General features: G+C 43.5%; 1 protein-coding gene across 4 annotated transcripts in view; it reads right to left on the bottom strand.

Annotated features, from left to right (window-relative positions):
- MYOM1 (myomesin 1) overlaps positions 1-13,794 on the bottom strand; it is a 709,264-nt gene that overhangs the window by 113,464 nt on the left and 582,006 nt on the right. For all 4 annotated transcript variants that reach the window (XM_085605828.1, XM_085605831.1, XM_085605829.1 and 1 more), the window contains one exon: positions 8,662-8,818. In XM_085605828.1, coding sequence (XP_085461954.1) covers positions 8,662-8,818 — 157 coding nt within the window. The remainder of the gene's footprint in view (positions 1-8,661; positions 8,819-13,794) is intronic.

Genomic DNA, 13,794 nt, shown 5'->3' on the forward strand with positions numbered 1-13,794 from the left:
GTGGAGTAGATGGTGTTCCTCCAGATAGCCGGCTAAGAAGTTCAGGACGTGTTTTTCTAGGATCTTACTCAGAAATGGTAGCTGGGAGATAGGCCTATAGTTGTTAGTACCTTGGTATCGGCTCCTGTTTTTTTGAGGAGTGGGGAGACTCTAGCTTCCTTCAGCTGGCTAGGGAGGTAGCCCACTTCTAGTGAGGCGTTCAGAAAGCTCAGCAACTGAGGCTGAATACCCGGCAAAGCCAATTTAAAACATTTCGGGGGGCAGGGATCTGTACTGGAGCCCGATTTGACATGGCCGACCAGCTCCGCCAGTTGTTTTTCCTCGATGTAAGGGAAGCTGTTCAGGACCCCGGTTACCAGCCGACTGTCTATACCAGGTGACCCGGACAGACCGGCAGGAATCGTGGTGATATCTATCAAGATGTCCTGAACCTTCTGAAGGAAAAAGCCTTGAAAAGTATCACAATCAGGTAGGTCGTCCGTGAGCCTTTTCTCACCTAGTTGCGTAAGTTCCCTAAGAATTGCGAAGGTCTCCCTTTGTTTATTAGTGGCCTCCCTAATTCTGTTTTCATAGAAGGCGGATTTCCTCGCCACAATATCCATCTTATAGCTGGCCAGAAGCGATTTAAAGGTTAGTGACTCTACTGGACAGTAGTTGAGTCTCCACCTTCGTTCCGCCTTCCGAAGGGCTTGCTTCTTTTCCCTAAGCGAAGCGTCAAACCATGGGGCTCCCTTACCCTTTGCTCTGGTCCTATCCAGTCGCTCTGGGGCGAGCAGATCCAGAGCAGACCGGATCCAGGTCATCAGAGCAGTGGTGTCAGAGTCCAGGTTCGTCTGTGTCAACTTGGGGGAAGAGGAAAGCAGGGTCGAGACTAAGGAGACGGCCTCAATCTTCTTCCAATATGCTGGCCACTTTTCAGCAGGGCTGCCATAATTTGAAGTGGACAGAACTAGCACTTATCAGCCTGACTGCTAATGATTGAATGAGACACTACGTGCACTTTAAAGCACAATTGTTGTATTTTAGTTAGCACAGTATATGCACTTCTCAGCAGGGCAGATGTAATTTAAGAGTGACCGTTTGGGCACTTCTCAGCAGTGTTACTCTGCTTGTAATGGGACAGTTCAAGTATGAGTTGGCAAGCCATTTAATGGACCAGTTTCAGAACGTCCAGAATAACTGCTTGTTGTACATGTAATGAGATAGTATCTGAGCCACTCCTCCTGACTGCTGTGTATTTAAACTGACAGCATCAGAATGTCTCGGCAGATATGATTTATTTTTAATGGAACAGTACAAGAACTTCTCAGTAGGACCGCTATTTCTCAATTTGCCAATACCAGAACTTTTTTTAACTTTTCATCAGGGTTGCAATACCTTTAATGATACAATAATGCTAGTTGTTTGCAGTCTCAGCAAATAAACCAGCATTTGAATGAGCAGGGAGTGTGACTCCTGAGTCCAAGGCTCCTTAGGTGTCATAATTTTATTAGATATTTATTGATTCAGAATTAATCCATATTATCACTCCTGTGTGGTCTTTTACAAAATTCATCTTTATTTGGAATTATTGCACAGCCAATCAACACATTTTGACAGTTAACCCTCTACTTCAGGGCTATTTCATATTGATAGTTGCATCCATAGAATGCGCAAGAGAGAATAATGACGAAGCTCGTTGATGCGGCAGGATTGCTAAAACTGGTGATGGAGCAAGGTCTCGGAGAAAAGAGACTTGCTCGGAGCAATCTGCTTGTTTGACTCACTAACAAGTTATTAATAAAGTTTTGTGGATACTAATACGCATTCACACAAACATTTTTGGGTTAGTGAAGCTTGCGTATGGATGTACAAACACAGATAACATTGAAGAAGGACTAATACCGCTTTAAACAGGAAATCTGTTTTGCGCATGCGTCAACTACATCTACGTAGTATGACGAGGTAACACTTGGAGGGAAATTCTAGTGCATGAGCAGAAGCTATTAACATGCATGGCACCTGCTTATCTGAAATTAGAGCAAGCTATTTTACTAACGCTAACGCGGGGATAAGTTTAATAAAAAAAATAGGATAGAGTAGAGGTGGGTGGTATACAGTGTAAACACTTATTTTGAGAAATTAACATCTGTCTTTTGACTTTTATCATTAGTGCGTATTTGGACCTTTATCGCATAACTGATTGAAACGAATAACGCGAAGTCTGCGCATGCCCACTGAGGGAAGTCATGAAGGTCAATGACACAGAAGTTGAAAGAAAGCCCAGAATGAGTGCCAAAGCCTGGGAAGGGATGGTGCAGAGTTCAGCAGTGAAATGTTCTATTCATTGTAATGTTTTAATGTTTCCATATGGATACATATAGTATATGGGAATAAAATGTATTAATGAAAAGTAAGGGGTTGGGTTTGCGAACAATGGTTTAACTGAATCTTGTGACATGTAAGCATGATGTGATGAAGACGCCAATTTGCCCAACTAATCAAAATTCGTATTTTCCTGATATTGAAATATTAATGACTGGGACATGCAGAACTCAAGGTATAATTAAGATAGCTTTAGTTAGTTAGTCAGATGACGATTTGCTGGTTTGGAGAATTGTTGAATGCGGAGCGGAGACTTGCTGAATGCTGGGGAGAGAAGCTGATGCTGTGTTGCCAATGAAGAATTGATTGCAGGACCTGAAGCAGAACTTTCTAGCCTAAATTAATTTTGGTTAGATTCGAAGATTGCGGAAGAATCTCGAGGAGGAAGAGAGTGTCAGAGAGGGGTGTGGCGCAACCGTCGGTCACTTAGAGAGGGTAACTATACTGTCCTGATTCCTGTCCTGAAGTCTTTGTCTCCTGAAATCTATCTTAGGGGACCACCACCAGCCCTTTGGCAACGGGGTTGGTCTTCCACACCATCCTTGGTAAATATAATTTTCTGTTACTTGTTAATGTTTTTGATCTTTTCTATCTGTCCTCTCCCTTTCCGGCATCGATTATTGGGTGAGGTAGAGATAAATGTATTGTGTTTATTAATTGAATTTTCTCTCTTATGGATGATGGTGACTGCACTGTATTGAGATTGTTCACATGCAACTATAATTTTAGATAAAGATTTGAAAACTTCTTGAGTCTGTGGGGATTTACTAGAAGTGTAGAAAAGTTAGTTAATTTATCACCATCAATTAGTTCAACTAATGGTCCATCGACCAGAGGAAATAACTTGTTGATCTGTGAAGGGTTAGTTGGAAAAATGAACAGAGGTATTGAATAAACTAATCCTAAACAGTTTGTGAAAATATATAAAACTTGTCCCCCACCAGCGGTTTGTCCACTGTGAGTTTTATGGTAGTGAAGTATCTGTGGTTGGTGAACCGCTGGATCACTGGAATGGGGCAACATTTGATCTCATTTTAAGAAATTGATTCACAAGATGTAAATTCCATGGATGCAACTATCGAAATAAAATATCAGCTCTGAAGAAGTGGGTTATCCCCGTTTTGTCTGGCTAAGCAGTAATTTCAAATAAAGGAGAATTTTGTATACAAATACACAGGAGTGATAATGTGGATTCATTTCGAATTAAGAAATATCTAATGATATTATAACATCAAAGGATTAAAGATGATTGTATAGATCCATAGGTTGGACTTTAACTTGGATAAGACCAGTGGGGTTGGATCTTGGAAGAGAAGGTGTCAGGCCTGCTATCCCTTGACCCCAGGGTGTTAATATTGTGTCTTGAGTCAGTTGACTCAAGGCAATATGGGTACAAGCTTTACTAATTCAGTAAAAGACGCACACACATACACCCACACATGCACACACACACCCCCACACACACACACACACACACACACACCGTCCAAGAAAATAGTACAGGGAACAGCAGGGAATGATCACATCATTGTTGTCCCTAGGTAACTCCACTGGCTCCTCTTGCCAACCTACACAATCTTTAAAACCAGCTGCATCATGACCAGCACCTCTGCATATCTGGCTGACAAGCTGACCACCTTCAGTAGCTTTCAACATACCGTCAGCCAAAGCACCAGTGCATAATTTGTGCTAGTGCTTTCCGGTGCTCAGCACCGGCACCTAATTGCCAGCATCTGGGCTTATGACTGTCTGTCACACGGTAGTGGTAATTTAGGTATGAACACAACAACTTCTGTTTATTATTTCCATTTCAATTTCCAATTATTAGTACTTTCCTCCAAAGTTATTCTTATAGCTTTGGGGGCCTGTAAGTGTATGAATGGTCACACTTTTATGGTGCCAGCTCTAGTGTCCTCCTGTCGAGAGCCCCGGCACTATGTTTTTTACAAATTATGCACTGCAAAGCACCATCAGGCTAGAGGCAAATACGTTCAAAAGAGAAAAAAACTAAGTAGTAGGCCTTCTTCATCTATAAACCCAAGACCTGGATCAACATCCCTTTATCCATCAAGGCCGCCACAACCTTGATCCAATTTAGGAAAGAGTTGAAAATGCACAGCTTTAAAAAACACTACTTCACAATCTAGTAACAGTCCACTTTTGCCCCCAGAAACCAGCTATCTGCCAAATCATGTGTTAGTTGTATCTGTCCGTTTAATCCTATACAGCATTCTGCTGCCTTTTAGGTAAGCTGGTGCTATACGAATAATACATACATACATGCCTATATACATACAGGTCTCTCTAGTGGCTTGTCTTTGAGCGGTGCTTAATTTGTAAAATAAATAAGTGCCAGGGCTCTCGTCAGAAGGCCACTGCAGCTTGCACCACACATTGCTCTGCCATTCTACCAATGATCGTAACAAGACAAGTACTAGCCATCCTATTTCTAGAAGTGTGAGAGTTCGGACTATTTCAGGCCTCCAAAAGCTATAAGAATGGCTTGGGCGGCAGGTAATTGTCATTTTTAATCTATATTGATTTAATAATTATCTGTTGTTGTCATCTCTAAATTAGCCAGGCAGCGCCACCTTGTGGCAGAGTGTCACAAGCGCCAGTGTTGACAATTAAATGCTGGTGCCGAGCACTGGAAACCACTGGCTCACATTAAGCACTGTCTGTGAGAGTACTGTGTCTGCAGTTCTGTGCAATGCCCTGCTGTGAATGGCACCCCAAGAGATTGCCAAGCTCTCCAGCATAGGTTCTGGCTGTATATGTCTGGCATAAAATTGTATTGTTTCTTTAAAAATACTAGCTGAAACCAAATAGACCCTATGGACCCAAAGCCTCTCCAAGATGGAACTGGGAAGATGTGGAATTTCTCACAAACAATTGATTAGATGTCCCAAAACCTTTATGCCAGTGACTGAATCCAGTAGAAAACATTAGTAACAGGTCTGCAGAAATGTGAACACTAGACTCCAGGTTCTTGGTCCAATTGATGCTTTTTTTGTCCTAATGTGACCACAGGATATTGATCCTTTGGATGGCATGTGTATTTATGAAGCACACGTTCACATACATCTTGGGTCACTTGGAACTGAATTAACAGATGTTTATTAACCTTGGAAGAGTGAAAGGCTGCGTGAAGCCACCAGATCTGGAACCTGTGGCCGTGATCTCTGAAGGGGATCCATTAGTTCACCGAGCCACTAACCTGGTGTTAGAATGTAGGCAGCAAAATGTTTCACATTATAATCGACATCCAAGGTGTAGTGTCCGGCTGGACACGTTCTAGTGTTCCAGGAGTGTGCGGTACATACACTCTATACCCACCCATCACAGGCGTCACTGGTCAGGTGACCCTGCTAATAAAAGGGGCCGAGTGCATGTGCCCTGGGCTAGTTACCAGTAATCCTACTACTGTGTCTGTGTCCATCCTTTCAAAGTATGTGGGCCTAGGGCCCACTACTTTACACAAGGCTTGTATGGCACATTGGAGGGTGAAGGAACATCCGCCTGTCAGGATTGCGGCTTGCTGGAACGCACTAGTACTCTGATGTGTGTACGAATAGAGCTCTTCTTCATTAGCATGAGCTGCCTGGGGAGCTGATATCTGCCTTATTGTACCATAGACAGCATAGCTGTGCACGTCTCCTCAGCATGCGCAGCAAAGTGGTCCATAATGATTGAGAAAGATTTGGAAAATCCATCAGGTAAGTACAGATATGAATTGTGGTGGCACGAACCTTTGTAAATTCGTTGAACGGTTGGAAGAGTCATTGACAGGAAGTACGAACTGTTGAATTATTGCAAGGTCCTCTCCCTCCCAAAGGTTGACACAAGAAGGAATTATCCGATTAGGTAAAATGTTTGGGTGCTGTTACATATGTGTACGAATGTGCTATTGCACTGTATTTCTTTTTTCAATGACCAGTGCTGTATTGCTGCAGCACAAAATCAACATCTGTAGTTTCACTATGTAGGAAGACGTCTGAGATGTCACATAATTCTCTCAAAACACTGTATAAAGCATGCACAGTAACTTTAGTTTGGCACGAGGGGTGCTTGCCGGGTGAAACTCCTGAATTCGGCGAGCATTTTTATGCAAGTGTTATTTGTGTTGAGCCACAAATAAAAGCTAAGCAAAGAAGGCCTTTACATTCAAACTGCTTACGTGTTACCGACTCCAACTAACGTTGAGGAAAGACAACTATTGGGGGAGATTTAATAAGATTTTACGCCGTGTTAGAGTCACAAAAGTGATGCAAATCGATGCAAAATCTTTTTTTCCGATTTACTTTCCAGCGCTAAACTTGTTTTGCACTGGAAACAATGTGAAAGTAATGCAAAGCAGTGCATACAGCTGCTTTACATTACTTAGCGCCAAGGGGTGTATCATGGGTATAGCATGGGCATTCCCATGCAGCCACCCAAGGATTCTGACGCTAAACCCCATTTACTAAATAAAGTAGACAGGGTTTAGCGTCAGAAAACTGCACCCTTTTAAAGTAGGTGCAAGGAAGGAGAAATGCTCTAATTTCTCCTTCCTTTTCCGACTTTGTTTGTGTGCTGCACTGTACAGCACACATACAAAGAGGGAAAAGGGTTAAAGTCAGTCTATGCATAGTATGTTGTACTGGAAGGGTATCCTTTCAGTACAAAACCTATGCTAGACCCACGGAGACCCTCTTGCACCATGGCACACAGGTGTCGCCATGGCGCACTGCAGCTGATTTCAGCGCCGGTGCTAGGGAAAGGGGAGGAGAGTGCCATATTTCTGTAAATATGGCCCTCTCCTCTCCTCCTCTCTCCTTTTCACGCGGCGCAGAATTTGCAGCTGCTGCACTGCACTGCGCTGCATGAGCAAGTGGTAAATATGGCCCTATTTGCGAGGGCTTTGGGAAAGCAGGAAACGCCATAAGCTGAGGGAAGGGCAGTAATTGCAAACTGCATAGGACTGTCCACTTTAGTTTCAATGTGGCAAGCACAAATAAGGATTCTGTTTTTTAAATTCAGATTGGGTATATTTCCTCTATATAGCTTAACTGCTAATGCGGACAGGCAGTTTCAAAACACCATTCAAAATGGTCTCATGAGAGAAAATGTCCAATTTGTGTGCTGTTTGTGTATTTAATCATTTTTATTATGATTGTAGTATACCTGCATTTTTCAATTAATGAAATACATGTTATGGTTGATGTTTTAAAAAAATAAATGTAAATAGTTTTTTTTTGCCAGTGAGGCATTTTCCCAGATTAATAAACATTGAAAATGAAAAAACTGGTTGTTGGTCCCTCAGTACTTTTGAACCCCAAAGTGGTAGGGCAGAATGCAGCACACTTAGAATGAGGAAGTAACGAGGAGAAATAAAGATATCTCTCCTCATTACACTTCACCCGGGAAGGTGTAGCATTTTGTTGCATTCTGAGATCTACCAGTAATGGTTAATCTGGGAATGCGTCAAAATCCATGGGAGTTGAGTGTGAACACCCATGCAACGCCCATGGAATGCCTTGCCAGTGCAGAGTAACATAACGCAGCAATTTGCACTATGTTGCGATAATCCTGGAATAATAAATCTATACTTCCCTGTATATGTTTACCTTTCTATAGTTTTTGCCTTGATATTCTGTCCTTAATATTCTTATACCACAATATTCTCTGGTAGATATTTAATAATACAACCTATTGGAATTGTACCCGGGTAAGGCGAATACAAAGTACAGTTCTTTTGTCCAGTTGTACTTTGCAGAAGAAACAACCAGTGATTTTGTGTAGCCTGCAAGGGAGATGTCAAATTATGTTTCTTCACCTCAGATGGGAGAAAGTTTGGGTAGCCTTAAGATGTGCTTTCCATAGTGAAAAATGTGTAAAAACGTTGTGTGGGAAAGAAAGATGAGTTTGTTTGGTAGTCTGCAAGATACTTAGAGTGAAACAGGTTGGTTCTGAACACCAGTAAAGCTTTTGGAGAACAGCAGTTAAAGCAGGGGTTGATTGTGCACCCTCCCTTTCTCTTTCTTGACCTATCATGGTGCAAGAAGTGTGCATAATGTTGTCCACTGGTACTGTGCATACCTGATAATTGTGGAACTCGCAAAAGGCATGTTTTCTACAATCTACCAATATAACATGCAAGCCATCTTAGCTGTTAAATATACTGGAATGAAGTTTCCGAACTACTAATTATGCGTTGAAATAACCTTACTTGACTTTTTTTTCGAAAGAGGCAACCTTATTATACAAACAATGTTCGTCTTACTGACAATGTAAATAAACGCAAATGGTAAAACCCACCTTCTCTTAATTTTGTCTCTTGTTCTTTGACAGGAGTTCTTGTTGGGGAAGCTCTTTCTTTCTTCTTCTCTGGTGTTTTGATTTCCAGGATGTACCCTTTGCCTTCCGTAGCATATGTAGACATGTCAACGTCAACCATGTCATGTGTCACCACCATCTGCGACAGCAAAGAAAAAGGCACATTTACAATTCCGGCGATCCTGTGTATGCTGAAGATATTTTGAACCTCACATAGCAGGTTCTTTCCTGGGAAATATCCTTCACAGTATAGATTGCATTTAAATATACAAGATCAAACTTAAAAATACAATAAGGATACTAGGTTTAGTTACAGTTTTGAAGGGTTACCAACTGGCAAAGCTCTTGAAAGATACAATCAGTGAATTTGATAATTTTTTACTGAAATAGAGTCCATAGAAGTTGTTGCAACATAAAGCGTGATAACATTTTTATTCATACGCTTACTCTTCTTACTACTCTAACCGTACTGAGTCCTTTACAATTAGACACTTTTACAGCACTTCCATTTACCACAGAGGCAGTAATCGTCTGATGAATCTTTCTCCGTCGATAGGAGGGGTGGAAATTAGGGTGACCAAAATCCATGTTAGCTATACAATGAGAACCATTAGTTGACAGCCAACTCACAAATTTGAAATCAGGTTTAGATACACCATTATTAGAACCATTCTGCTGTAGAGATTAAGTAGAGCAACTGGGAGACCCAACCTCCTGAAGAAGTAAAGTTGAGTTCAAATCATGCAAATCAAAAGCTCTGCAATAGCAACACAGAATAAAAGAAGTAAAACCTGATGTTCTGATAGAGCTCGCTGATTCTCCCTACAATGCATTTAAAGCATCTATACAGTAGCACAGTTTGAATTGAAGAACCAACAGGCCTTAATAATAGACTCAGGCAAGGTTTAGATTAATTTTGTTATAGTATTAAAGAATCAAAATGTATTGAAATAAGCAATTTCTTAAGGACTTCAGTCTAGAATATCACAACTTGCAATAAAACACCAAACATTTAGGCAAATCTTTATCGAGTGGTTAGAAAATTCCATTCGCACAGTTACAGAATCTCACTATCATTTAAAGCAGAAGGAGGGTTTACATTTCCAACAGCTCAGGTCCTACGGAAAAATGGGAAAGATTCAGACTTAAAGTTCAGTAGGGGCAAGTCCAATAGCTTAGAGCTAAAGATATAATGTAAAATTGAAAAATAGAAATGGCTCGGCAAAGAAGGTTCAGTCCATCAGCTACCAATGGTAGCATCGACGAACAGTCCAAAGTAAATGATCGATCAGCACAGCATCTTCTTGCACGGGGAAAGAAAAAGTATGGAGTTCGGGTGCCCCTCCTTTCAGGTTTCTTCTTTTACAGAATTTTTAGCAATGTCGAGTGGCGTGGCTTCACACCACCAAAAAGACCATCACATGTCGATATTCGCAACAGTCACCTGAGATTGTTGAAACATCAAGCTGGTCTCCCATGCTAATCATGTGAAACAAGAGATTTCAGAGTCCTCACAGGCCTAACATTGGTAGTAAAGAAATACAAAGTTGCGACTTTTTTATTTTTTTATTTTAAACAAACTTTATTGGCGTCCACAAAAATTACAACTTCCGTCATCATCAATACACTGCATAACAAGGCAATATCGACACACAAAGTTGCGACTTATAGCAATAGCTGAAATTCTATATATTTCCGTGTGAATGTTGAAGAAATATTCAGGAATGTCAGTGGGAACACATGTACAGAACAAATAAAGCAACATTTCACTAGCACAAAATGAACCATTGTATTAAATCAGGGCAAAGGTCAGCACTAGGGAAAAGCATTTCAAAAGGCCATTTAAGTTAGCATCACATGTTGAAATTAAATGAGCCTACAATCGTGGTGATCCACAAGGAGGGGAGACCTCGGGATCGGGTTACTTCTTATCGGCCTATCTCACTACTGAATGCGGAGCCCAAAATTCTCGCGAAGGTACTCGCCAATCGGCTGGTCGGTGTGGTGGGAGATCTGGTTCATCAGGACCAGTCTGGCTTTATTCCCCATCGCAACACAGCCCTTAACCTGCGGCGTTTGCATGGGGTGCTCGCGCGCGTCCCATTTATACGGGAACCGGCCATTTTGGCGTCTTTAGACGCCACCATGGCGTTTGACACGCTTGAGTGGCCATACATCTGGGCGATGCTTGCGAAGTTCGGATTTGGCCCAGGATTCATCAGTTGGGTCAAATTGTTGTATGAGGGCCCATTGGCGAAGGTGGTCGTGAACGGAAGAGTATCGGCCCCGTTTGAGCTGGGCCGGGGCACGTGACAGGGCTGTCCCTTGTCGCCGCTTCTTTTTGCGCTTGCCTTGGAGCCCCTGGCGGAGTGGCTGCGGTGGGAGCCTTCCATCCGTGGTCTCCGTTGGACCCCCGATTATGAGGACCGCGTATCCCTATACGCTGATGACATCCTTCTGTACCTAGCCTCCCCACGTAAATCACTTATAGTGCTAGTTGATGTTTTACACTCGTTTGGTCGTAACTCTGGTCTCGTCATCAACTGGGCTAAATCGTGTGTATATGTTCTCTCTGGGGAGGCTCCTATTCTCCCGCGGGGCTGTCCGATCCAGATCGCCCCGCAGGGATTTCGGTACCTGGGTGTCTTCATTACTCTGGACCCGGAGGCCCGGTATGAACGGAATCTGCTTCCCCCCCTCCAGCGTCTGCGGGTAGATGTCGCACGCTGGCGGCGCCTGCCGCTTTCGCCGTTCGGCCGGGCGGCATTGTTCAAGATGATGTCTCTGCCGCGTTTTCTGTACGCTTTGCAGAACACTATGGACTTGGTCCCGGCGCGCTACTTCCGTGAGGTGGAGAGTCTGCAACGCCGCCTGTTCTGGGACGGGAGGCCGCGCATTGCTCTGGCTAAGCTGACGCTCCCATGGTTTGACGGGGGGATTGCCCTCCCGGATATTAAACGGTACTATTGGGCCTCCCAGCTCGCTGCCATTAACCATGGCCTCTACGGGCCCGCCTTAAACCCGGCATTTGAAATGGACAAGATGCTCCTGCCAGGTGGCGACTACAATCGAGCGCTCTACTCTAGCGCGCCCGACGCTCGTCTGACGGGCCCCACGCGTGTCATGGTGCAAGTCTGGCACGCGGCCAATGCAGCTATGGGGTGGAAGGACCGTTTGACCCGGGCATCACCACTATACGCGTCTGAGCGGTTAGGTTCCCTGTGGACCTCTAAGGGCTTCGAGAAGTGGGACATAATAGGTATCAGTAAAGTGGGGGATCTTTGGACGAGGGGAGGATTTAAAACGTTCGATATGCTGCAGACGGAATTTCAGTTGCAGGGCAGTGAATACTTTCGGTATTTGCAGGTCCGTCATGCGCTGGGCTCCGTCTTCTCGGACGTTGCCTCCATCCCGGAATATTCCCCCCTGGAGGATAGAATGCTGGATGGGCACGTCCCGGACAGCACGATCTCACTTATATACAAAAAGCTCATAAACGACCGCTCGGGCCTGTTGACTGCCCTTCGTGCGGCTTGGGTTGCCGACGGGCTGGAGTTGGACGACGAGGACTGGACCTCCGCGGTGGCCTCCCCGAAGGAGGTGGCCATACCGGCTCGCCTTCGCTTCGTCCAGCTCAAGATACTCCACCGGGTCTACATGACGGGGCCAAAGCTTCTGCGTATGGGCTATGCTGGAGATGGGTTGTGTAAGCGTGGGTGTGGTGCTTTGGGGACCTTTATGCATATTCTGTGGGAGTGCCCGGAGGTAGAGGGGTTCTGGCGTGGTGTACATGAGGTGCTGCGACTGGTTACGCATGTGGCGCTGTTGCCTGAAGCGAGGAGATGCCTGTTGAATGTGTGGGAACCGACTGATTACTCGGCGCCGCAGACGTGGTGGGTGACTCTGGGATATATGATAGCCAAGCGTGATATTGCTCAACTGTGGGGATCCCAGAGGCCCCCGACGGTCTCGGCCTGGATAGAACACATGGACTGGTGCATGTTTCGCGAAAAGGTGGTGTATGTGGCGAGGGGTAAGCCTGGGACATGGGTGAAAGTATGGGGCCCCTGGAACGCCTACCGAGGGGGTATCTGCGCACCACCGCTGCTGCCTGATGCCTCGCCAACCCCATCCCCTTAGCCGACTCATTCCCCCGCTGCCGGGCATTGGGTTCCCCCAGTCCTCGCTTTGTTCTCTTCCCCCTCCTCACACTTCTGTGTATAGTTGGGATCCCCCCTCTTGGGGAGCACGTGCTGCTATTTTTGATTGAGGGTTGCCTTGTGGGTGTGGTTTTAATTTTTGTTGTTCTTAATTTAAAATGAAACCGCATAATGGGGTCTGGATGATGTGGCTTTGACATTGTTACCTACTGAGAAATGCTCCTCCTGTAATACCACGTGTTCCATAAATGTATGTCGTATGTTCCTACCATTGCTAGCGGCCGGCCGGAAGGTTGTGGGCCCATATTTGTATACTTTTAAGACCTGTAATAAACGGTTTAAAAAAAAAAAAAAAAAAAAGAAATTAAATGAGCTTTAAACCAACATCAAATAAAATGTAATTAAATTAGTTCTAATAACAAATATGTAGAATGTTCACAATCATTATTCCGTGAAAATAGCTGTTAGAAATAGCCTACTACCACAATTTTTCACATTAAAATAAGTGCACATCTTCCTTATTTCATTTTTTCAAATATTGTTTACAATATTTCATAAACTATAGAAGTTCTAGTATCACTGTATAAAATGTCAAGCTTGTATTTCACTTCTACACGCTTTTGCACCTACTTTTCTAAATGGTGCACTCAGAACAAAAAGCATTTGAATCACGAGTCCGCTTAACTTCACCATCAAAAATTCTATCAATATACTTCAATAAGCAACATATGCTTTAATTTTTCATTTATACTACTTGTTTATATGTATCAGTGTTATTTTATATATATGTTTTGTTCATCTCACATTTTAAAGCACACTTTTAGGGCTCTCCTACCACACTTGTCTCTGTTTCATGTGTCCCTGTGGATCTAATGTGTGCAAAGTGTACTTTCAATTTTTGATTTCTCAAATATGTTGTGATTTGTATAATTGTGCTGCATCAAAGTTTAAATGG

This window comes from Triturus cristatus, chromosome 5_1 (assembly GCF_964204655.1).
Source record: "Triturus cristatus chromosome 5_1, aTriCri1.1, whole genome shotgun sequence".
Classification (NCBI taxonomy): Eukaryota; Metazoa; Chordata; class Amphibia; order Caudata; family Salamandridae; genus Triturus; species Triturus cristatus.